Source organism: Mugil cephalus, chromosome 16 (genome assembly GCF_022458985.1).
Source record: "Mugil cephalus isolate CIBA_MC_2020 chromosome 16, CIBA_Mcephalus_1.1, whole genome shotgun sequence".
Taxonomy (NCBI): Eukaryota; Metazoa; Chordata; class Actinopteri; order Mugiliformes; family Mugilidae; genus Mugil; species Mugil cephalus.
The window spans coordinates 16,381,154-16,405,188 of record NC_061785.1 but is presented as its reverse complement, the minus strand read 5'-3'; the positions used below and the strand labels follow the sequence as shown (position 1 = coordinate 16,405,188).

The 24,035-nt window shown below is 45.6% G+C and overlaps 2 protein-coding genes across 6 annotated transcripts; one reads left to right on the top strand and one right to left on the bottom strand.

The window, feature by feature from the left end:
• Positions 1-1,489: 1,489 nt before the first annotated feature.
• Positions 1,490-5,482, bottom strand: si:ch211-141o9.10 (probable endonuclease 4). The gene is made up of 8 exons (XM_047609618.1): positions 5,362-5,482; positions 4,771-4,939; positions 4,467-4,676; positions 4,177-4,359; positions 3,177-3,308; positions 2,912-3,016; positions 2,095-2,224; positions 1,490-1,919 (listed from the first exon to the last, which is right to left on the bottom strand). Exons 2-8 carry the CDS (start codon positions 4,919-4,921, stop codon positions 1,859-1,861), a joined length of 972 nt encoding a protein of 323 aa, XP_047465574.1. The 5' UTR covers positions 4,922-4,939; positions 5,362-5,482; the 3' UTR covers positions 1,490-1,858.
• tnrc6ba (trinucleotide repeat containing adaptor 6Ba) lies at positions 5,353-23,051 on the top strand. 5 transcript variants are annotated; one of them, XM_047609613.1, is made up of 22 exons: positions 5,353-5,501; positions 7,130-7,216; positions 8,212-8,233; positions 8,418-8,855; positions 8,983-11,961; positions 12,838-13,002; positions 13,189-13,385; positions 13,599-13,673; positions 14,562-14,771; positions 14,981-15,100; positions 15,278-15,403; positions 16,540-16,707; positions 17,231-17,350; positions 17,448-17,649; positions 17,771-17,938; positions 18,076-18,222; positions 18,335-18,478; positions 18,718-18,810; positions 19,041-19,244; positions 19,537-19,604; positions 19,771-19,910; positions 20,573-23,051. In XM_047609613.1, exons 2-22 carry the CDS (start codon positions 7,160-7,162, stop codon positions 21,141-21,143), a joined length of 6,414 nt encoding a protein of 2,137 aa, XP_047465569.1. In that variant the 5' UTR covers positions 5,353-5,501; positions 7,130-7,159; the 3' UTR covers positions 21,144-23,051. The 5 variants fall into 5 exon arrangements, with proteins under 5 accessions (XP_047465569.1, XP_047465568.1, XP_047465566.1 ...); XM_047609612.1 differs by having other exon boundaries at positions 17,228-17,350; XM_047609610.1 differs by having other exon boundaries at positions 17,201-17,350.
• Positions 23,052-24,035: the final 984 nt, after the last annotated feature.

Here is a 24,035-nt window from a genome sequence, read left to right as displayed (position 1 = left end):
AGATAATGGAAAGGTATTTTATAGTCCCATCAGTGTTTTCCTTCTCTTGCCTCCTCTAGTAAATGATTCATTTAGAGTTTAGGAATGCGTGTTCACTGTTTAGTCTTCAGCTTCCCTGGGTTGTAACCCTTGACCCAACCAGATCACCAGAACGCCTCTGAAAACCATCAAGCATCTGCTTATCTAAACTGTGGAGCGTACAAGTTCCAGGACCGGGCCTCGTCATTATTCAAACTCCCATCCGTCCAACCGTTCCTCTGGCATCACCAGAGCTCTACTCTAACAGGAGACTTCTTTTTCATCGGTGCAGACTCAAACAGGCCGGACAGGCATTTCCTGTGGGTGGGACCTGAGAGCAGAGACATTCTTTTACCAGGCACCTCCACTTCCTGTCTCCGTTAACACCGCACTGAAAGACACTCAGTCTGGACCTGTGATCAGTTCACATTTTATTTGTGGCACAAAAGCAGATTAAGTTTAGGTTGCGAGATTACTAATGTGGCATGTGAACAAGAGTGCGAAATGCCGGGTCAAAGCGACGAGATAACGGAGGGAACAAAATATTCCCGTAAACCCAATGTCCTGAAGTGAGATAGGGGACAAGGAACAGGCATGTCTTTTTGAACGTATTGGCTCAGTAAAGAAGCAGAGAATATTTTAGAGCAGGGAGTGGTTTCATTAAAGACATCACTTTCCCACGTTTCTTCATCCATTCATTACGTCAACCACTCGCATTTATTATATTAAGATATAGAAACCATTCAACTTCATGAAACGTGATGACCGCTAATGGGTGGTGTTTTACGGTGCACTATGTTGAGAGTATTGTGAAACCATGCGGTCAACAAATATCAAACACGTCCCAAAATCCATTCTTGTAACTTTTTCTGAGCCGCATATTCTGTAATATACTAATGGGCATGTTTTTTTTTTTTTCTGTGTGTGAAAGCATATTTGCGTGCAGCACGGGGTGTTAGAATAAGTGTGACAATCAATTAATGTCCTCCCAGGGGTCAACAGCTGCACCAAAGTGTTGGTCTGAGTGTTTGTGTTGTGGTATTTAACAGCTGAGGGAATGTGATGGATCACTGTTGGTGAGAGAGGTGTGTGTTAAAGAGGGTCCTTACATCTCCACATTCATCCAACAATTGCCAAGTTAAGCTTTTTTTTTTTTTATTATCTAAAGAACCAACATAAATGAATTATTTCATGTCACTATCTGGCTATATTTAAGTTTTTTTTTTATATACATGTTATGTAATGAGTCCATCGGATGTACCTGGAAACAAACGGCGTCTGACTTCCTCTCCAATTCCGCTTAGTATATGCAGGAAGAATCAATCACTGTAACTACTGAATGAAATTTCAGACTGGTTAAAATCTTTTATATATTTTTTTCCACTTCTACCATATTATTCTTACAGATGGACATAGGAGATGAAGATGTGTTCCGGAATGAGGGTAATGTAAAAGGTAAAGGCAAAAGACCTGAACTGTGTTTTATTTTATTAAGTTTAAAGTACAATAGAAAAATGTGGCCATCTAAAGCAAATGTGCAAAAAAGTAGTCCATTTTTATTTTCAAATGCGCCTCTGTCCACATCCTTTAGGTCAGTGTTGCATTTGTGTGTTCCTGCTGCCCCCTAATGGTCCACTGTGAGGAGGAGGGCTCCTCGCAACTCAGGTGAAAACTTTAACAACAAAACATTCATTCCACTCATGTTCAACATGCTTCATCATCCATCCATCTCAGCACTTTTGGACAAACACTTAAAAACGTACAACTAGAACACACGTAGAAAAGTGTGAACTGTAGCTTTGCAGGTTTCAGTTTAGCAATGCTAATTCACCAGAAGGAATTATTTTTTCTCACACAGCGAATAAAGTAGTTCAATCTGCTCAGCATGTGTGAATCCAGGCCTGTGGGGGAAGGAGCATAATAGCCACATTTAAACTGGAGCCCAGGGCCTTCTCCAAACCAAAAAGAGACTCATTCCTAAAGTGAAATCTTGGAAATTAATAAAAAAAATTGTGTGTGTATATATTATATATATATTATTGCTTTAGTTTTCTATATTCCCTCCCCATATCTCACCGTCCAGGCGTCTCCAGGATCATAGGGATGTTGTCCAGTCTGGGCTCGTTGACGATGTCACGGAACGCGGAGACTCCAATGTGACCCTTTCCAATGTCTTCATGCAAATCAAGGTGACATCCCAGTTTACCTGCAAATCATTGGGAGGAAATGTTGCCTCTCTTCAAATTGGACTCCTGAGTTAAACTCACAAGAATCACAAAGGGATAGTTCTGTTTCTATGGAGTGGGGTAGTATGAAGTAAACATAGCGTATTACCTACAGTAGATGATGGTTGGCACTGAAGAAGAGGAGGAGAATGAAGCTGTTGTATTGTCACCGACTCCACTGATAAAATAGTACACCAGAGGACACAGGACTAGCTGGTGCAGTTCTGTGAGACTGGTGTTTTAACTTCAGATCAGAACCAACAGGTCAAAAACCAAACGTCCTAAACCAACACTCATGGAGGCAGAGGTTCTTGTGTCCGTCGTCTAAGCCAATGAAGTCTGGTTCTTTTGATGAGAGCATAGAGCAATATATCAAATTATAGCATCGCTTGAACTGATACTGACTTTTTCATTTCTATTTTTTAGATGGGCCTGGGCTAAAATACGTATTGTTGATGATTCCCTCCACTTAATTCATTGCCTGCTCCTCCAAGTTCGGGGCCTACCTACCAAACATCATCCACTGTAGGTAACACACTGACTATAAATGAACACCTCATGTCAGAGAAACCAAACTACCCCTTTACAATGAAAGAGACACTTGGGGATGAAGTGAACAATGCTACGTGATGCTACGTGATATTCCTGTGTCCAAGTCCTGCGTGTACCTTTGGAGTCATTGAGATGGATGGCCCTTAGATAGTGGAGACCTACTTCCCGGTCAAACTCGTCAAGCATGGCCTTAACTCCTCCCTCTGCAGCTAGGTCATGTCCTCTCAAAACAAGAAAGAACACTTCAGCACAGAAAGAGACACTCGCAGCCCTTCTGGTACTTTTAACATTTTCAAAAGGCGTGGCATGGATTTTCTCCATTTTTACCTTGGACATAAAAACAGAGGCTGTTACCATGCACCGTTACTAGGTTACACTCACCTGCTGCGAAGGCGTGACACGTGTCCAGACACACTCCTACTCTGGTCTGGTCTCTCACTCGGTCAATGATGCTCTTCAGCTCAGAGAACTTGCCGCCAACTGTACTGCCCTGGCCACTCATGTTCTCCAACACTGACCACGTGGAGGGCAAAGGGAGGAAACAAATACTATTAACTGGACACACCATTAGATTTGTCTTTGCACTTTGCTGCTGGCCTCTCTTGGTATACGTTCCCCAAACAAAATGATTAAAAATGCCCAGAATTTCACTATATGGACTGATCATAAAAAAACACTGTGAAGATCTCTACTGTTCCTCTGTACCAATGCAGTGCAACCTTACAGCGGATGTCTGACACATTTTTCCTTCAAGTATTGAGTTATACCTTTATTTTTACTGCTTTATATCTGGCTATAATAAGAGGAATTTCTGCAGTAGCTGCAGCCTCTGATATTAAAATTTATAGTAGGTCCTCAGCTGAATAGATGCACTTATTACCAATACATCTACAATTGTACGCTCATTTGCCAATTCATTAGGGACATAAGTGAAACTTATTGCATTCTAGTACAACAGTCCTGCTCCAAATCATGGTATTCAGCATTTGTTTGGGAGCTGTGGATTCATCTGTGTTTACATTTTTGTACTACTATTGAATCATTTGTTTCTATTTTTCTGACAACCACATTTCAGTCAGTGGGCTTGGCCAAATAAGAGAAGCGTTGTACTGTTAAATTCCTTCCAGTTTAACAGCACCACAAATGACATCCTCCAAAATGGTTAAATGACTTCCTTTCTGGCTGTTTCAAACTGAACATTACAACAGCCGTGAAGCTGAGATTTAATTATAATGTTTAGGCGATATCAAAAGGAGCATTTACATCTCGAAGAAACCCTGTTTCAATACGGAGCCGGATACACTGAAATTGCTAATGGTAAAATGACCCACATTACGAGTTTAATTAGAATTTCTGTGTCAGTTTTGTCAGGGCCCAGTACCTGTAACTACAGCCGATGTTTCAGAGTGAGCGTGGTTGATGCTGCTCGCTATCTTGTCCACACACTGCTCAGTGGTGATGATGCCCAGGGAGGAGCCCGGGTGGAAGTTGTAGAGGCCGAGGCCCAGGAGGCTGCAGCGGCTCAGCTCGTTCACCAGCAGGGCCCGGCTCTTCTGGAACACATCTGCGTGGGAACACGGTGAACAGAGCGGAGGAGGGAGTCAGGGCGGAGAATGTAACGCAGGAAAGATTAGAATCTGCAGGTGAGCGAATCAAAGTCAGAACGTGCACCATCTTTGGGAGATCCACAGTTCAGCAGGTAGGGCCCGTGAGGCAGGATGTGAGCCGGGTCGAAGCCCTGGAGGCTGCACTGCTCCCGAAACTTTGCCGCAGCCTTTTGGTCCGGCGCAGCCCTCTGCCATGACAGCTGGGAGCCCAGGAACAGGGCGAAGCTGCTGCCACCCATCTCGGTGCAGTACTCCACTGCTTTCCAGATGCCACCTGGGAGCAAGAAGGGATTATTTTGTGAACTGTGAGCAGGTGTGTGTGTGCTTGAGTAACAGGAGGAGCGTCAGAAGATGGCACCAGGTCCTACCTTTAATGCTGACATGAGCTCCAATGTACTTCTTATTTCCACACCTCTTCCTCCTCCTGTCTAACTTCTCCTCCGCGTCCTGGCCCTCCTTCTCCCTTTCCAAAGCATCCTCGGGTTTCCTTTTCCTCGCTCCCCTTTTCCTCCTATCCATGCTTCTACCAAGAGTAAACTGGTAGGTAGGTAAAGGGTAGAATTTGCTTATTTCAAACTACTACTTCATAAAAAATAAATGAACATGAGAGGGCTGGTCGCCTCTGGTGAATGCACAAGCAGAGCTGTTCAGTTTGATTGTCAACAGTTTGTGAAGGTTAAAACACGTCTTTTATGCCCCCCTCCCTCTCTCCACCCCACCCCCCCTGACAGGAGCCAGCCAGTCAGAGGGCTTCCACGCAGCTGCTGCAGGCTGGCCATTGGGCCATTGGAGACGCTTCAAGCCGAGCAGCAAAATGGCCGCCCGTCAACCGACTGACTCCACAGCGCTTTGAATTTTAAATTCTTCTGCACATTAGGGTTTACATTATTATAACGTTAGTACTTATTTACAAAACCAGTAGCTTGTCGCGCGTGTGTTTCCCACCATCTGCTACTTACTTGACTATCCGCTCAGGCGTCGCTGTTCTGTTCCCGTAGCCTCGACGAATGCCTCAAAAAGCTAGAAAAAAAAATTCGCACTGAAGCACTTTAGCTAAGCTAGCTAGCGCGCTAGCCTTTCTTCATATGTGATTCCTGAGGTGAGTAGCTTGGGAGATTTTGCGCAACGCCTGTGTGCGTCGCGCCGTGTCATTCGCGTGCAAAGACCAAAAGACTGCATCTGTTTTTATTAAATGTCGCGCCGCTGTGTTTGCAAACCAAGCGGACGCCGTTAAGCTGGCTACTTGTAGCTGTAACTTAGCTGGCTGTTAGGCTAACAGTCGGTAGCATTAGCTCTGTTTTAGCGGTGTGTATGTGGTCGAGCGTTAGCGGAGCTGGTAATCTGGCCCTCGACATATTTAGCTTTCAAAACCGCTGTGTACACACAGTAGAGTAGTCAGCAAACTTACATCGGCTGATCTCGTCAAGTTGTCAATATGCGCGATTTTGTGTGTACGCGCATTTTACGTGAGGATGGTCTGAAGCCAACTCTTTGGTAGCATCGAAGAAATTCTTATTAGCAGCTACTGTTCAACTTGTGTAGACCTGCTATGGCAGAGGTGAAAGTGGTTTGCCAGTTCCGTTTCTACATGGTTTGGACAGACGACTCTAACCACTTTGGGTTTTCGCGTTTGTGAAAACGCCGTTTAATTTTAGCATGTAGCTCAGGGCTTCTTGTGCCGTGGCGTTAGCCGTGTAATTGCTGATGAGCTTGGGATAATGTTGACATGGCCAGAGGGACGGCGACATAAGCTGCTGGAGTTTAGCCCCATCAGTGATTTGAAGGGCTGTGGGATAGAGCCGACTGCAGATCTGACAGGTCGGAATGACACCACAGCCTGGTCTGGTAGCTCTGATCCTCCAGGCCCGAGGTCGCTAGATTAGCTTCAGGGTGGATGTCAGGTTCGTTTTCCGTGAATCTGGGAATCCTGCGCGTTGGAAGAGTCTCAACGAACAAAATCGAAACCAACTAAAGGCGGACACAACCCGAGATTAGCAGTGCACAAAGTTCATGCGTTTAAAAGAATCTGATTTAGCCAAAGTTGTCGAAGATTTGTCGTCAGGTACCCTGCAGGAGTTTGGTGATTTGCCTTGCGCTTTAGCGAATTGCGTTTTCTTGTCTTGGTTGATTAGTTTAATGTAAGATATACTTTACATATATATGTATTACAAATGGCTATTCAGGATATAATGTCACACATTTCAAAACAGACGGCTAAATCAGTATCATGACTTCTGGAGATTCTGATCAAAAATATTTAGGGTTGTCCTGACCTGTCTTAAAGCTGTTGCAAATTTGTTTTTTTGCAGATATGCTCATGTTCAAACATTTAAAACTAGGTTTCAAGTTGAGTTGTTTGTTTGTTGTGATTTCCATAACCACATCCAGATCAGTCAGTCTGCTTGCAAGTGAGTTAGCTGACCGTGCTAAAGACCATCTAAAATGATTAAAGCTTTAAGTGTGAGCAGCTTACCACAGTCATGCACGCTTGTGATACAGATAATGACTGTGTTTGTAACATACATGTTCAGCAGTTCAATCTTTTTTGGCTCTAACACCTGATGGTTGATTCATCCAGTTGTCCATGGGGGTCTACCGTGGCTATTTAGCAACTGTGATGTGATGTTTGCCTTTGATTTTTGATGGAGACATCATCGACAATTACACTGTTTTTCAAAAGCTTACATTGTGATCACATTTTGGAATTTCCCCCTTTTGCCCTAGAAGAGAGGAGTATCAGGACAGGAGCAGTAGTTCATGGAAGACAAGAAAAGGAAAAAGGACGAAAAAAGAAAAAGGGAAGCCTCTCAGAAGGTGAGCATGTTCATCTCTTATAACTCCTTTGACAGAAACACTCTCAAAGTGAAATGGACTTTAGTATGAAAAGTGTGCATAGTTGAATGGTACTTAAATCTGTAAAAGGTGTGTAGGTAAACCAGCCAACTTGTACACAAGGTAATGGGAAAAACAAACACTAATGGCAAAAACAGATTTATACTCCGGGAACGCTTATTTGGTTCATTTTGCATCTGCTTCCCAGAGTGACTTGTAGGCTCCTCTGTCGAAGGTGGACATAATCAAGCAACTATATTACAACGCTGAGTTCAACATAATTGTTAAACCTGTTTTTGATCTAATTCTGATAGGATCTGATGATATTTTTTTGGACGTGTCAATATTAAGCAGCATTACAGATGTTTAAAAGAGGAGTCATTTTACATTAGAGAAGAAAAGGATGCCATCCCTCATGTATTCAACTGTTGGTCCGTATTAGTCCAGTCATGTTAGGGTATGTAAACTTGATATGTGAATGAGACATTTTATGTGTATGGAGTCTCTACTTGAAAAAAATCTTGGACTAGGGCGTTGACTATCTTTGTAATTAGTCACCTTCCTACTATTTCTAATGTTTGAGTTGATCTCACTTTGCTTTCCATTGTAATGAAAATATGAATTACAATTTATCTAGAGGTGACCAAACTTCAGTCATGTTTTGTTAACATCTCTTAACACATTGAATCCACTCTTCAAGACAGAGCAAGTAGGATCTTGAATGCAGGATGATATATTTAGTATCCTGGCACACCCACAATCAAATGATTGTGTTATTTTATCTAATGTGCTCATAGTTGCTATCTTTGCAAACTCATGATATCTCATGTTTTAGACTTTCTTTATCATTATTCCTCATCTTGTTCTGTTTTACTGAAGTTTGATGTTTGAATTAGTAAAATGCTTTTATTTATTGCTTCGTGCTGCTGCTTTTTAAGGAATAATTGAATAACTATTGTGTTTTTTCTTATGTATAGGTTACAGAGCAAAAAAACAAAGGTAAGCAGTGCAGTGGTGTTTGTCATTTATTTGTAAAGTTCATATGTTGTAGCTTTTACAAAGAAGATAAGAGTTGGATAGATGGGTATTTTCATCACGTCACACATGTGATGAGCTATTTCATACCAAAATGTCCAAAAATGTATTTAATTCACTCCATTTCTCTCACTTACTCTTCCTACAGTGCCAGATTTGACCAAGCCGGCTTCTGCCCAGTCCTCTGCCACTCAGAGCAGCTCTGCCTCCCCCAGCCCTGGACCCACCCCTTCTGCGTCCCCATCCCCAGCCACATCAGGCCCTGGCAGTGCTGCCACCCCGTCGCAGGGCGGCAACAATGCCAAGCGCCTGGCAGTGGCCAACGGACAGCCCACCTCCACTACCAGTTCTTCCTCCACCTCTGGCGGCCCCAGTGCTGCTGGAAACGGCAGTACAAATAGCGGAGGCGGAACTCAGGCGCCTCAGCAGCCACCACGCTACATGCCGAGAGAAGTGCCGCCGCGATTCCGCTGCCAGCAGGACCATAAAGTGCTACTGAAGAGAGGTCAGCCGCCACTGTCCTCTATGCTGCTGGGAGGGGGGGCAGGAGGGGATGGCCCCAATGCAAACATGGCTGCTGTCTCAGGTAAAGTGGTAGTGCAATAGGGTCGACTTAGAATGCATGAAATCATCTACAGATGTTAAATCATTTCTTAAAGATTACTTAATTTGGTCTTCTAAAGTCTCTCTCTTGTGGCATTTACTTTTTTCAGATTCTGGCACAGCTGCCTCCTCAGTGGCCCTCACCTCATCATCAGTTGCTGCTTCTACTACTACTTCTAATTATGCAAATTCCATGTGGGGGGCAAGCTCAGGCAGCCAGGCCTCCTCTCAGGGCAGGGAGAAAGTGATTGTTGATGGCAACGACCTAGAGGAGTGGCCTAGCATCGCTGGCAGTGATGGGGGAGGAGCTTCTTTCACTGGGACTGGAGGCGGCAGCGGCAACAACGGAATGCCTGTGAATAGCATCAGTGCCTCTGGCAACCAATCCTCACCCACTTCCTCGTTCTCTTTGCCCAATGAATGTATGCAGTCGTCCAACAGTGTGGCGTGGGGGACGGCTGCCTCCCAGGGTCATCTTGGAGGAGGTAATGCAGTAGCTGCAGCTGGGCCTCTGCTACAACAGCCCTCCTCACTTTCCAAAGCCCCCGCTGTGCCAGGGAGCCATGATGCCAGTGGCCCCATCGATGGCAGCAGTGGGATTCCAGGTGCCAACTTTAGTCCAAATGCCAACCCTTCGGCCTGGCCTGCCCTGGTGCAGCAGGATGGCCCCGCTGCTGGGGAAGGAAGTCTGTCTTCCTTCCATCACCAGGGCCCTGGAGGGTCTGCCAACAACTCTGCTTCCCTGGGGCTGGGAGGTGGGGCAGTCGGGGTGCTGGGGGGTCACCCATCTTTATCTGTGAATCAATCAAGCGCCCATCAGCACCAACTTCACCAAATGCAATCCAGAGACAGAGAAATGGGAGGGGGGAAGTGGGACAGTGAATCAGCGGGACCAAAAATTGCAGGGGGGGAAGGAATTGGGGGAGCAATGGACCATGGTGTGGGAGGAGGCGGAATGAGTGTGAGAGACCACAGCCTTGCCTCCTCATGGAGAGGCCAGCCTTCTTACCCTGCAGCTAACTCCAAAACGGGTGCCTCAAGGACTGATGGATGGGAGGGTGGAGACGGTGGCAAAGGAGGATTTGGAGCTTCAGATGGGGATAATGGGACCTCGGGTTGGGGATATCCGAGTTCCACAAGTGGGGTTAATGCTTGGGGCAGTTCTGGAAATGGGGGAAATGGTGGTCAAACCTCCGGGGTATCTCAGGGAGGGTGGGGGTCATCAGCAGTAGGAGAGAGAGGGGTTTCTGGTGGTGATTGGGGTGGGAGTTCTGCTGGTATTGGCGGAGCTAATCCAGGACGTGATGGAATGGGTGGAGCATGCAGCAGTAACAGCAGCAGTAGTGGAGGCAGCATAGCAGGCAACCCACCTCCTGCTGCTTCTTCTTCCTCAACAGCCACCACTACGACCAGAACCTGGGACAATCAGAAAGGAGAGGGTGAAACTGGGGAATGGTGCGCGGGATTAGGAGATCAGGGAGCACATGGAGGATCTTCATCCAGTGGTGGAAATTCCAGAAGTGGGAGTGGGCCTAACAGCAGTCGTCCTCGCCGGCCAGCTCCTAATGCTGAAGCTGCCTTACAGAACCTCCTGACTCGGTCTGATTTGGACCCTCGGGTCTTGTCTAACACAGGCTGGGGTCAAACACAGATTAGACAAAACACAGCCTGGGATGTTGAAGAGAATGCAGCACAGAGTAAAGTTGCATCTGTATCAGCTACATCAAAACACCCATCTTCTCTTGGTGGTCCTTCTCAGTATTCAAGTGGACCTAGGACCCTAAGCACTGATTCTATGGGTCCAGGGGTCGGCCCTTCCCTGGTCCCATCTACCGGGTCTTCTGGAGAGGGTTGGGAGAGCAGCAGTAACAGTAGCAGTAGTGGGGCCTCTTTGTCTGGTAGAGCCCCACCCCCTACAGGCCCCAACATGAGGAATCTTGGCGTCTCACAATCTGGGCCAGTGACCACAACTGGACCTGGTATGGGGTCAGGGGTAATACCAGGACCTAGCCAGCAGGGGAAGTCTACGGGCTGGGGTGGAGGAGGGATGGGTGCTGGGGATGGCCAGGAGGCCAAGGGTTGGGGCAATGAGGAATGGAGAGGCGGCAGCAGGGGAGGAAGTGGAGGTGGATGGGGTGATCCTGGGCAACAAGGCGATCAAGTGAGTGGAGGCTGGGGTGGAGGTCAGGAAGAGAAAGGGACCGGGGGCTGGAAAGAAATGGCTGGAAATGCAGGAGGAAGTGGGTGGGGATCAGAACAGAAAGTTGGGGCAGGTAAGGATTGGGGTGAGCAGGAATCCAAATCAAATAGTAGTGGTGGTGGAGGGGGATGGGGGGATGAGAGGAAGAATGGAGGTGGGCACTCAGGTGTGGATTCAAGTGTGGGTGGTTGGGGCAACTGGGATGACAGTGCTCCAAGGAGGACCTGGGGTGCAGGGGGCACCGGAGGAGGAGGAGGCAGCGGAGGAGGAGGGATTGGTGGTGTTGGAGGCATGGGATCCAAACCCCATCAAAGTTGGACTGGAGGAAACAAAATGCACCAGATGCCAAACAGCCAGACGGGCTCCATCACAGGCCCACAGGCACAACTGCAGCAGCAACAATCACAGCCCCGCAATCAGCATCCACAGCTGCAGCAAGCATTGGACCAAGGGGCTATGCAAGGGGGCGGTGGGAGGAAACTCATCTCTCAAGCCCAGAATCAGAACCAAAGCTCAGGCTGGACATCAGGGCCCATTCCTGGTGTGTCTGGAGGAGGTGGAAGTGGATCTGAACCGAGTGGCTGGGAGGAACCCTCGCCGCAGTCCATAAGCAGGAAGAATGAAATAGATGATGGAACATCAGCATGGGGAGACCCAACCCATTACAACTACAAGCCGGTCAACCTGTGGGATAAGAACAGTGGTCCTGCCGGCCAGCAGCCACATGGCCAGGGTCAGGTCCCACAACAACAGCAGCAGCAGCAGCAACAACAGCAGGTACCACAAGTACCACAAGTACAGCAGCAGCAGCCTAGCAGGCAAGCTGCAGGGCTTGGAGGTAACAGAGACTTCAATGCTGGCCACGGACCAGCCAAAGCTTCAGCTATGGGTAAGTCATAGAAACTCAGGTTGACCGTAATTGGAATTAAAAGCTTTCATGAAGGAGACGGTTCCTTAATTTGTGAAGTTATTGATTTTATCATTTCCCTATGACACCCTTTGTCAGTGTTAATGGTTTCAGATAGTACGCATGGAAGTCACTACAAATGACAATATGTGCATTCTCACCCACTGGCTTTCCTGCAAGAATCAATGTGTAATAGCACTTTTGCATTTTTAGGGTCATGCACTTTTTGGAGTTTGTATCCGAAACAGCGGTGGCGGATAATGTTCAAGTGTGTCAACAATTTTCACTTGCTGACTGTTACCGTAAAAGAAAAATGAACAAATCAGAAATGCAGCATAGAAACCACAGTCTTCATGGGAGAAGTGTGCAGTTGCTTTACAGGCTATGTTTGTGGTTTAGTGTAACAAAGCAACAACTGAATCATGAGAAAAATAGCAGTTCAGCCTGCCACCTGCTTGTTATCTATGCAGTTGCATCTAACCACAGAAACAGTTGTCAACTTCCATGGGTGCCCCAGCTAAGTATAGTCAAGATGTGCTAAACAAGATATGTTGGAGTTAATATAATTACGGTGCTCGGGCAGGAGATAGACATGTTTAGATAGTTTTAAGTGTCAGACCACATCAAGCCAATAACGCATCAGATAAGTACACATGAAGAATGCCACTGATTTTTAATCTCTGTGCCACAAACTAACCTAATAAAGACTCGGTTTAGACTTTGGAGTACATGAGCTAAAGTTAATTAAGACTCCCCATGTCTATAAAACATGTTGACACTGGACTCGCATTGATTAAAACAGGTGTCCTCACCATCTGTCCTGTTTCTCAGTTTAACCTTGTCCATGTCTGTCTGCAGGTCCTTCAGGTTGGGGTGGCACTTCTCCAACTAGTCCTACAGTAGACAATGGCACAGCAGCTTGGGGAAAGCCCACTGAAACCCCTACTGGCTGGGGAGACCCTGATGAGGCTGGAGGGAAGACGACATGTTGGGGAAGCGCCTCTTCAAACCCCATCAAATCTGGTAAGTTATTCATATCAAGAATTACTAAAAAAATGTTCCAGTAGAATCATAGCTGTCAGATGGGAGATATTCGTACGGGATGTTTTTGTTTTTTTGGGCTAGATCGAATTACGATTTGATCGAACAGTAAATAAAAACCTAAACGTCTGTGTTTTCTGTTATAACTGTGGCTGTGATCTTTTGCAGGTCCAAAGTCTATGCAAGATGGCTGGGGGGACAAAGAAGGCTCTGTTGCAGCCTCTCGTCACTCGAGCTGGGAGGATGATGAGGATGGTGGCGGTATGTGGAACAGCGCCGGCTCCCAGGGAAGTGGCTCGTCTTGGGGACAAGGGAGCAACGGAGGCTGGGGACAGAGCCATGGTGGGAAGAAGCCCAGCAACAAGGTGGGTTCCCTATAGGGAAAAGTAAACATAAAGAATTATTCAGTAAACAAAGGCGTCATGTTCTGAAACGTTGAATTAGTTGAATGCTATTTTTTGTAGCTACATCAGCAGAATTACCTGGAGGAGGAAGTACTCAAATGGTGCTGCTGGGAAAATAGGCAAAATTGCATTATAGTTTGTGTAATCATTACCTCATCTCACTTTATCTCTCAGGGTCCACTGAAGGCAGGTGGGGGAGACTCATGGATGGGGCCCATCAACAAACAGTTCTCCAATATGGGGCTGCTGGTAAGAACCAAAATTAGATACACAGACTAGGGATCGACCAATTATCGGCCTGGTGGATAACATCGGCCGATGTTCGGCATTTTTGCGATCGTCGGCATCTGCCGTTGTTTTCACCGATAACCGATAAAATTAATGTATTTTAAAACGTGCTCCTTTGGCTCTGATGCTGCCGACTTATCAGTTTCAGCACTCATGCTCTCACTACACTATCATCAACTTAACTACACAGAATAGATGTTAAATATTCGTCTTTTTGCCGGTCACTCGTAAAATCCAGGGAAATGATCCTGGCCATTCAAATGAGTCAGGCAGAGAGCACACAGCGAGTTTTTTCAATCAATAAATTTACCGTTACGTCTCACGTGTGTAAAATAGCCTTTATTGTTTGCATTTACAATTGCCAAGTGCCTTGTTCTTATTTATGTAATATGACATACAGTTCTAAGCACAAGATGGATTGGAAGTACTGACTCAATCACAAATTTGAGAACGGTTCAGTGTATTTTGTTGATTTTTTTTCAAAAATTCAGGGAGCTCCTGCACTTTTGTTTTAAAATAATTAAACTTAAAGGCATTTCAATTAAGATTTTGTGTTTGTGTAATTTTACAAAAAGTTAAGGACATTTTTTCAGTGTACACAGAACAAACAAACAGTATACTGTATTCATTTTAATCACAGTTGTGTTACTCTAAATTTTGACACCAAAATTTTAATTTTTACTGCAAATGAATATCGGTTCTACATATTGGCTATCGGTTTCGCTTGGTTATTATTAATCAGTATCAGCCCTGAAAAATCCATATCGGTCGATCCCTAACACAGACATGTATCTGGTAGCATGTCATGTAGTGCTGTTGGTGACCTGTGAACAACCTTTCCTGGTACAGAGCGATGATCCCAGTGGCCCCAACATTGACCTGGCTCCAGGTTCCCTCCAGGAGAAGAAGATGGAGGCAGAGAAAAGAGGAATGGGAATGAGTGATTACAATGGAGACATGAGGAAGGGGGGAAGAGGAGGAGGAGGCGGGGGGATGGGTTATCGTCCCGCTAGTTCCAAAGAGGCGCCGCCTGGGGATGCCGGATCCTACTATGACAAGGTGAAGCCTCACTGGCACCTCGCCAGCCGTTGTCTCCAATGTCTTTCTCGTGTCTAGATAACATTTTGTCCTTTATCTCTATTTATTTCCTCTTGTGATTCTACCTTTTCTCCTCACCTGTCTGTCTGCCTCATTTCTCCTTTCCTCAATCTTCCCCTACACCCTTCACCACCACTCACATTGGTCCACACTGGTTGTCACTGTGACAGACCTTGCCTATGATCAATCAGGATGGGTGCCTTGGGGAGGAGGGTCCTTGCTCTCTGTACTCACCACCCACTGTCTACAAGCCCCATTCCCTCTTCAACCACTCTATCCCCTTTAGACAAGTAAGATAAACACTCCTTTTGTTTCCGTCCTGCTGTCCTTACATTAGATTCTTGTAGTTGGTCATAAATACATCCCAAAGTATTCTTCATCCCGTCGGGTGTTCTGTGTAATCAGTTGTGTTTTTCACGTTATGGTTATAGGTGGCATAACACCTCTTTTTCTGCCTTTTATCACAGGGGGGTCACAGTATCTTTGGCAGTAGCGGAGGAATGCCCCAGTCAAGACATCAGCCAAGTATCCCACCAATAAACCAGTCCCCAGGGATACGAGCGCAAGTGCCTCATCAGTTCCTGTCGCCTCAGGTATCGAAACGTTTGCTTCTGCGCTGCTCATCTGTATTCTTCCCAGCTGACGTGTTTCACACCGACACAGGAACAATATGCACAGATTTATTTGTAGCTTCTTTGCTCTTCTTTACTGATTGTGTGTGGTCCTAATTGTTCATCAAAAAATGCTCACCCCTTTACTTGTGCATGGAAAGACGTCACGTATGGCTTATGATAAGCTGGTGTTATTTTAAATGACTTTGAGGAGCAAAGAAAGCCAACATGTTATTTGCTGCTACTGCGTGTTTACAAAAGGTACAGGGAGAGGTTTTACTAGAAAGGGCGTCTCACTTTATTGGAATTGCTGGAACTACAGAATCATAGTCTGATTGTAAAGTGGTGTTCAACAGCAAATTCACAGAGACACAAGCGCAACGACAGCAAAGTTTAATTTTGGCCTCCCGTCAGTTGAAGTCTTGTGAGCAAAACGCGTAGCCCTTTGTTTTGTTGTTGTGCAGTTTTTTCTATTTTTTTTTTTTTTTTGGGCAACAAGTCAGTATTAGCCTGCACATTGGAACTTATTCCCAGCTGGTTTCTATGATGGATAGCCATTTGACTATTAGTATGTACATTGACATCGAAGTGGTCGTGTGTGATGGATAACGAGCAGATCAGACAGAAGTGAGAAATTTGAATGGAAACCTTTTGTGGTTCTGTGCGGAAGTTGCACAGGTTGGGATGACATCGTGTTTAGATTAATCGTGCAACCCTTATAGGCTTTGTATATCCATGACGTGAGCTTCACAGGATGTTTTCTGAACTTTCTCACATAATCTGCCACCGCTTTGATTCTTCTATATTGTGATAAGGCTGGATGTATGCACACGGTCCAATCTTCAGTTCACGTCCTACAGAGTTTAATCACTTTTCAGAACAACATTGCCCACGTTTCTCTTCCTAAAGAATACAAGTAGAGCACGTGCCTTTTCCAGGGATCGAATCAGTTCCATCCTTTCACTCGGTCGCTCGTTAACACCGGTGTAACGAAAACATGCAAGAGAGTCGATGTTAATTGTGAAGAAAGCTGAAACAAATGTAGTTGCTAGTGGTTACAGCACCTAAAGGTTTCTGTGGTAACAGGTGTGCCTGCCTGCCGTTGTGTCTGTCTCCAGGTGCCAGGCTCAGTGTTGAAGCAGATGCCCCCTCCCAGCGGGAGCGTGGGGGGTGTTGGCAGCGTGGGAGGAGTGGCAGGAGTCGGGGGAGGTGTGTTCCCTCCGCAGCTGTCCCCCCAGCATATTGCCATGCTCAGCATCTATCCACCCCACATCCAGTTTCAGCTGGTGAGAAGCAGCGCTGTCTCTCTCTCTCTCTCTCAAAGCTACAGCGAGTTTCCACGATGAGTCGGCTCGGTCCGGAAACACATGGAAAAGGGCACACGCGGTTATGTCATTATTTCACGAATATTGATTTCTAAATGATCAAATATTTGTTTGTGCAGTCTTACCACAAGTGTCAAATCAAACAGTGAGAAAATTATTAATAGACTTTGGAAGTGGAAACCAGGCCTGGCACATTCGCATAATGGAAAAACTGTAATGCTGATCATGAAACCTTTTCCTTTTTTTTTTCTTTTTCTTTTTTTTTTTAGCTCTAGCTCCGCGGCCAAATATTTATGTAGTGATGATTACCTCTCACGAGAGCCAAAAATTACACTCAGGGTTTGTCAGTGCAAGCCTTGGAAAATATTTTGTGTTGTAACTTTGTGTCTTAGTTGCCATCTCACTCCACCTTTTTTTGTATAATTTCTGTTTTGTTCTGCCTGTGTTGGTCCAGACTTGTCACTTCCTCCTCCAGCAGCAGCAGCAGCAGCAGCAGCAGCAGCAGCAGCAGTCGCAGCAGCAGCAGCAGCAGCAGCCGCAGCAGCTCCTGCAGAACCAGAGGAAGTTCAACTCAAACGTGCGGCAGCAGGGTGACCCTCAACAGGTACGCACGCACGCACCCAACATCTCACTGCCACCTTTGTTCCTTTAACTTCCTCCTCCCCGCTAATGACTGTCGCTTTTTTGCTCCGTGACCTCAGCTGGCCAGGATCATGGCAATGCTCCAGCAGAGGCAGCAACCACCGGTCGGGGGTTTAGGTGGCAGCTCCAAACTCTCCCCCTCCCACCACGGTGGTGGTGGAGGAGGGGGTCACAAACTGCCTGGGGCTGACCCCCTGTCCCACCCGGGCCTGGTTGGATCTGTGGCTGACATGCACCAGAAAACTCTTGGGCCGTACTCCGGTGAGCATTTGTTGAAGCGTTGGTTTTAATGAATGGTCTGTTTGCCATATTTAGTTTAGCACTGTGAAATCATTTTACTGTCCTGTTCATGTTTCTCTTTGTCGCCTCTGCCTCTGAGTAGGGTTTGGTTCTGGTGTGAACCTCCCAGGTCTGGACCTCGGCGGCTCTGTGGTGGGAGGGCCTGGACCCATGAAGGACCTAGGTGGCCAGCAGTCCCGTTTCAAATGGATGATGGAGGGACACTGTTCTCCAGACACCTCCTCACCCGAGAGTGTGTTTCACAAAAATGGTGTGATGTTTTTTTAAACTTTTGCTTTATTTACAGTTGCATTTGATAGAACGTGGATATTAAGGCGTCGAGGCAGATAGTCTTGATGTCTTCTGGTATTAAGTGATGTAACGCAACACTCTCCGGCAACCTCCCAGGTCCCGTCACCCCCATAAAGATGCCCGGGGGCTCGCCCTTCTCCCAGTATGACATGATGGTTGGAGACGGGCTGAGTGACAACTGGCATCGCACCCCTGGCAACAAGATGGGCTCCAAGCCTGCCACCACGCCCAGCTGGCCCCCTGGTTAGTGTCGGCTTTAAAATCGGATGATAATTATTTCTGCGTGTGTTCTCTTCTCTCCTTAGTGCGACTGTTATTAATAGCACAGGCCACGTTTGTGTTTCTTCACGCGCAGAGTTCCAGCCCGGTGTGCCATGGAAGGGAATCGACCGTGTTGATCCTGAGTCAGACCCCTACATGACACCAGGGAGCATGATGGGAAACGCAGTGTCCACCAGTCTCAATGATACAGAGCACCAGTTGTTACAAGACCATACTGGTAAGGATTTGTGTGGTGACCTTGCTTTCACTCAACAGTGGTTAGTGGATAGTTTACACTGTTGCTACATAGTTAGCTTCTTGTGTCACTCATTGTCTTTTTGTTCAATAAAAGTTTTTACTAACACTCTTCTGGTGTATATTTTTGGAGGTGTTAGCCAAAAACAAAAATATGAATCTGTGTACTGGGATAGTTTTTAGTCATTCATTGATTGGAGCCCTGTGCCTCTGTGTTTGTAGATTCCACCCCTCCCCTCAACACCTTGCTGCCTTCACCTGGTGCCTGGCCCTACAGTGCCTCAGACAGTCCCCTCAACAACGCACACAACCCAGGTAAGCATGCACAAGAATAAACTGCACAACCTATTATGTCGTTTCTTTCTTTTTAAAACAAAAAAAAACAGCAAAACTCATTGTGTTGCTGATACGGTTTTTGAAGGAAATGTAGCACACACATTACTTCTGCCATGTCAAAGTGACACGTTGATGCATGAACCGTTGAGTAAAGTGTCAGCATGTATATTTCATAGCCTCTGACGTTCGTCCTTTTTGTCTCCCTTCAGGAAAGTACACAGAATACAAGACCAGCTGGCCCCCAGAGCCCATTGGACACAAGTCTTGGAAAGCCAGCCGTGGCAGCAGCCAGTCCCAGTTATCCCGCCCTCCTCCGGGCCTAGCCAGTCAAAAGCAGCAGTCGCCTTCCCCCTGGTCAGGAGGAGCCCCTCGTTTGGCCGGCCGGGGCTGGGGCAGTGGCTCAAGCACCACTGGTAATGCTCCTTTTCCTCGTTGTCCTCTTTAAAGCACAGTACTTGAAATATTTAGCTTGACTGAACATTGGCGATAAAACAACAGCCGGTGATTTCTGAGATACAACAACCCCGGATTTATATTTGATTTGGAGGAGCAAACAAGCTTCTGTTGAAGTAGCAGGGAAACGTATTCATCATTTATTACTTTTGAGTAGCCAGAAGAAGAAAAAAAACAGAGTGGGGTTGTGAGTACAGGTAGAGTAAAAACCTCTGACCCAGATTCTTCTTTCCGTTTGGTTTCTCTGTGCAGGTTCAACCTGGAGTGACGGCAACTCTCGGGAAAGCTGCTGGTTGGTGCTCAGCAACCTCACACCACAGGTAGGATTTTAAAATGTGGTTGTTTTAAAATGTGGGTGGTGTTGTAAATCTATGCTACAGACAAAAAAAAAAATAACCAGATGGAAACACCGGTCTGAGTTTCATATGTCAACCCATTACTCTTCCCTTTTAACTTCACTGCCATCCATCTTGTATAATTCTGCAGATTGATGGCTCCACTCTGAGGACCATCTGCATGCAGCACGGTCCCTTGTTGACCTTTCACCTTGGCCTGACCCAGGGCACTGCTCTGATTCGCTACGGCTCTAAACAGGAGGCAGCCAAGGCCCAGAGTGCACTCCACATGTAAGGAATCTTCCTAATTTAACTCTCATGTCTGTGTGAGAAATATGTATCTGGAGCCAGCAGCTGCTTAGCATAAAGATTTACAGTGATGAGGAATGTACCTAATAACAAGTTGGTCCAAGACTGTGCCAAAATATCTTTTCACTGTTTCTTGGCAACAATTAAATCCTGAAATAGACTGGAAACTGTACCTCTCATAAAAACAAGAGAAGAATTTGAACAGGATTCAACAGGGAAAATTAAAGGTTAAAGGAAACCTTCAATTTTTAAAGGAATTTTAATAGGCATTACTTTTCTTTCTGTCCACCCACTATCATTTTATTTGTCTTTTAATGTCGGACATGATTCAAAATTGTGTCTTTATTAAATATTATGTGCTGTAAGTCCTATTCAGTATGAACTAAAAATTAAATTAAATGTGCTCCTTCAATGTGTGGAGAAATATTCACAATGAAAATATTAGAAAAACTATTGAGATTTTTTGGGTGCTACTACTGAAGCTAAAATTACAAAGACAAGGAAATTGCAAAAGTCTTCATGACTACAGAGAACTGGCTAGTATTTGGGTAACAGCAGCAGGACCAAACTAAAAAACTTAATTTGATGTATTACTTAATGTCTGCTAATGTCACTGGGTTGAAAACCGTTTTGTTCGTTTTCAGGTGTGTTCTGGGTAACACCACCATCTTGGCAGAGTTTGTGAGCGAGGAGGATGTGGCTCGCTACATTGCACATTCCCAGGCAGGAGGAGCGGGGAGCGGAGGAGCCGCCGCCGGCTCCGGAGGATCCGGGCCTGCGGCAGCCTCCGCCGTGGGGGCTAACAGTAACGGCGGGAGCTGCGAGAGAGCAGGAGGCAACAGCGGGGGAGGAGGAGTAGAAGGAGCCTCCACGGCTGCGGGAGCAGGAAGTGGAGGAGCCGGGTCTTCCAGCTCCGGGTGGCAAAGTCTGGACAGCACAGGCAGCTCATCAGACCAGTCTGCCACCCAAGGGGCTGGACTGGGCATCTTTGCACAGTGGAGCAACAATGCAACAGGGATGGGCGGGGCCGGAGGCGTGGAGACTGGAAGGCAGGGTCTGTGGGGTGGGATGGGCGGGATGGGAGGGATGAGCGGGGCGGGGTACCCCAGCAGTAGCCTCTGGGGTTCTCCGGCACTTGAGGATCGTCACCAGATGGGCAGCCCCGCCTCACTGCTGCCAGGGGACCTGCTGGGCGGGGGGGCCGACTCCATCTGAGAGGCCGCGCGACACACACATTTTACACCTAAGTCATAATACATAATGTCACACTCTGCATTTATTTACAAGTAGAGATGACGTGAAACAAAGCTACACTGGTCATCCAACACAGAGACACTCATTATTTTCACACATGTACCGCTTAACTTTAAATGAAGACAACAGTAAAACTTGAACCGGGGGAAAAAGGTGAAATCCATTCAACTCTATAGGACTTAACTGGACAGCCCTTTGTCTTTGTCCCACCATCTGCATTCAGAGACACAATCACTCAGGCATGCACTGTAGACAGGCTCAGCCAGAGTCGTACATGTCAACAAGTTTAGCTATTGCTGTTTTTAGTGTGCCACTTTTTTTTTTTCTTCTTCTTCTTTTTGTATTACTATTTAATGGTCTAATATCAACATTCAGACTTGCAGACTGAGCCCTCGTAGACCTGGCTGGCGTACTTTGGAGTTCCCCGTGTTTTCTTCGGAAGCTTGAGAATGAGAAGGATCTGGAGGGGAGGAGGTTGTAGAAAAGTTGGGACAGCGCCACACTACTGAGTCAAGCAGATGTCCTGCAACGTTTGAGGTGCGGAAAAGGAGAATCTTTTTTTTTTTTTTTTTAGTAGGTACTGACGCCTCTATCTTGGTGGAAACACGCCATCACTATGGGACCCAGGGTGGAAAAAAAATAATAATAATCCAAACAAAAACAACATTAGCCAAACTTGCACTATATGCCTCTGGGTTTGTTGTTGACGCATCCTCCATTTTTGAAGCAGAGCTACAACACAACAACTACACAGACCTTACAGGACGATTTAACGTTACAACAGCAGTGGCCTTGGCTAACGCCCAGCGGCCGCCCACCCATGTCAGCAGCATCACACTCTTCTCATCAGTTACACTGCTCTTATATTTGACAAGCTAAATTGTATCTCCCTGTCAGTGTACGTTGGTTGTTTATCTTTTTTTTTTTCTGTTCTAAAAGAAAAAAAAAATGTGTGAAACTATGTGGAAATCCAGAGATGTCCTTTTTTTGCCCTTCAAACACTGACCTCGCTATTGTATTTTTTCTTACTCAAGAAATCAAGTTGGTTATTATTATATATTGTCATGATGTAATGATGACTATGATCACTTATTTACTCGCTGTACAAGGTGCCCTCCTGCCTGCCTGTGTGTGCATGAAAGGAGTGTTGACAGTTAACGACCGAATGGAGGAGGATGTGATGAAGATGACAATATCAGGAGTGTCTGTGTTATTCCTACAATGTTGAATGTTTTTTTTCTTTCTTGTCCATGAGAGATTCATGAGAAATGTTTGTGTGTGTGTGTGTGTGTGTGTGTGTGTGTGTGTGTGTGTAAGAGAGAGTATGCTTGCTTTTGAACACTTATCTGCTCCAGTCAGGGAAGTGAATAGATGTTAATCTGACGGCTTGCATTGAGAGAAAGGGGGTGCGTGGATGTGTACACGTGTTTGCGTGCTCGACTGTCTGGATAGTGTGATAGCTAAAAAGTTCAAAAACATTGGCACTATTGCATATGTCTCTTAAGTTGTGTTTTTTAGCAGCATTTTATTCCTGTTTGTATTTTTTTTTTCTGTCAAATGCAATAAGAGAATGATATTTTGTTTTTAAGACGAAGCAACCAACTGAAGGCATTTCTATTACGATGCCGCATCCTACCATACCAAGCTGAGCTGGAACAGTGTTTTACAGACACGTTAAAGACATTACATGTTATGCTTTACTGTGTTTCTTTTTTTTTTTTTCTATTTTGTCGTTATGTATCAGTTTAAATTAAGTCAGTCTTTATTATCACTCCTGTTCAGGATGTTTTCATTTATTTCAGATGTTACAAAAAGGAGAGGACATTAATTTAAAGCAGAAAAGAACAAGATAATAAAGGTTGAGTTGAAGTCTGGTGTTTTCGTTTGATCTGTTCCTTTGAGTTGTTTTTGGACCCCAGGATGCCGCGGCGCATTTCGCTCTTTCAGATTACTTGATAGGCGTCGCGTTATTCGTGTTCCATAGAAATGCGAAGTTCAAAGTCGATGCTGCACTGTCACGTACCCCGAGAACGGAGCAGAGAGGCCCACCTGAAAGAGATTCAAAACCTAACCTGAACTCATGAGCAGGTTCAGATTCTGAAAACTTTTTATTTGTCCACGGGGGGCGATTTGAAGCACGTGTGAGCAACATGTGGTAGAAAACATGATGTTGGGGTGATTGTGTAATAATTCTGGAGCTGTTCTTGATTTATGTCCACATCATTATTTGTTCCTTGAGTTGTTTTTGTAGTGAAGCAGACCTCTGAATTTCATCATTTCTGTCAGTTTTGCAGCTTTAGTCATGATGCAAAACTTCAACAACATATTTTATTTTAATCCATGTTTTAAGCCACGTCCAATCAATCCAGGGCTTGTGGAATGATATTTCTGTACACCTTGTTAGCAGTGGGCTGTACCTCCAACTGAGCGGTGTTAATTCTTCGTGGCATGGATTCAACAAGGTCCTAGAAACATTCCTCTCTGGTCCATGTTGGCATCAGAGTTGCTCCAGGCTTATGGGGATCATCTTAATGATGTGAGTGGTCTGCTGGACTGAGTGACCGTGGAGGCCGTTTGAGTCCAGTGAAGTCACGGTCACGTATCTGAAATGATATCTTGCCGAAAATACCTCCTCAAAGACGGGTACTTATCTGTGAGTCAAAGGGTTGGACTTGACCAGCAAACCGTAAGAAGACTGAAAGAGTCTACTGTGTATATACTTGTCTGACTGACGGAGGCAAACAACTGTGAGGCTATCAAAGCAACTGCTAACATAGCTAGCTTGCATCATGTAAGTTAATGACATAAGTAAATAAATAAGACTTGACTTAATTATTGGCAAGGATAGTTTAG

Bases quoted from the DNA above. Each gene is read 5' to 3' on its own strand.
- si:ch211-141o9.10 (XM_047609618.1), bottom strand. From the start codon at position 4,921: ATGGATAGGAGGAAAAGGGGAGCGAGGAAAAGGAAACCCGAGGATGCT. The intron at 4,677-4,770 runs GTAGGACCTGGT...TCTTGCTCCCAG, and splicing joins AGCTCATGTCAGCATTAAAG to GTGGCATCTGGAAAGCAGTG. The intron at 4,360-4,466 runs GTGCACGTTCTG...GTTCCCACGCAG, and splicing joins CTGTGGATCTCCCAAAGATG to ATGTGTTCCAGAAGAGCCGG.
- tnrc6ba (XM_047609610.1), top strand. From the start codon at position 7,160: ATGGAAGACAAGAAAAGGAAAAAGGACGAAAAAAGAAAAAGGGAAGCC. The intron at 15,404-16,539 runs GTATCGAAACGT...GTCTGTCTCCAG, and splicing joins ATCAGTTCCTGTCGCCTCAG to GTGCCAGGCTCAGTGTTGAA. The intron at 17,650-17,770 runs GTGAGCATTTGT...GCCTCTGAGTAG, and splicing joins AACTCTTGGGCCGTACTCCG to GGTTTGGTTCTGGTGTGAAC.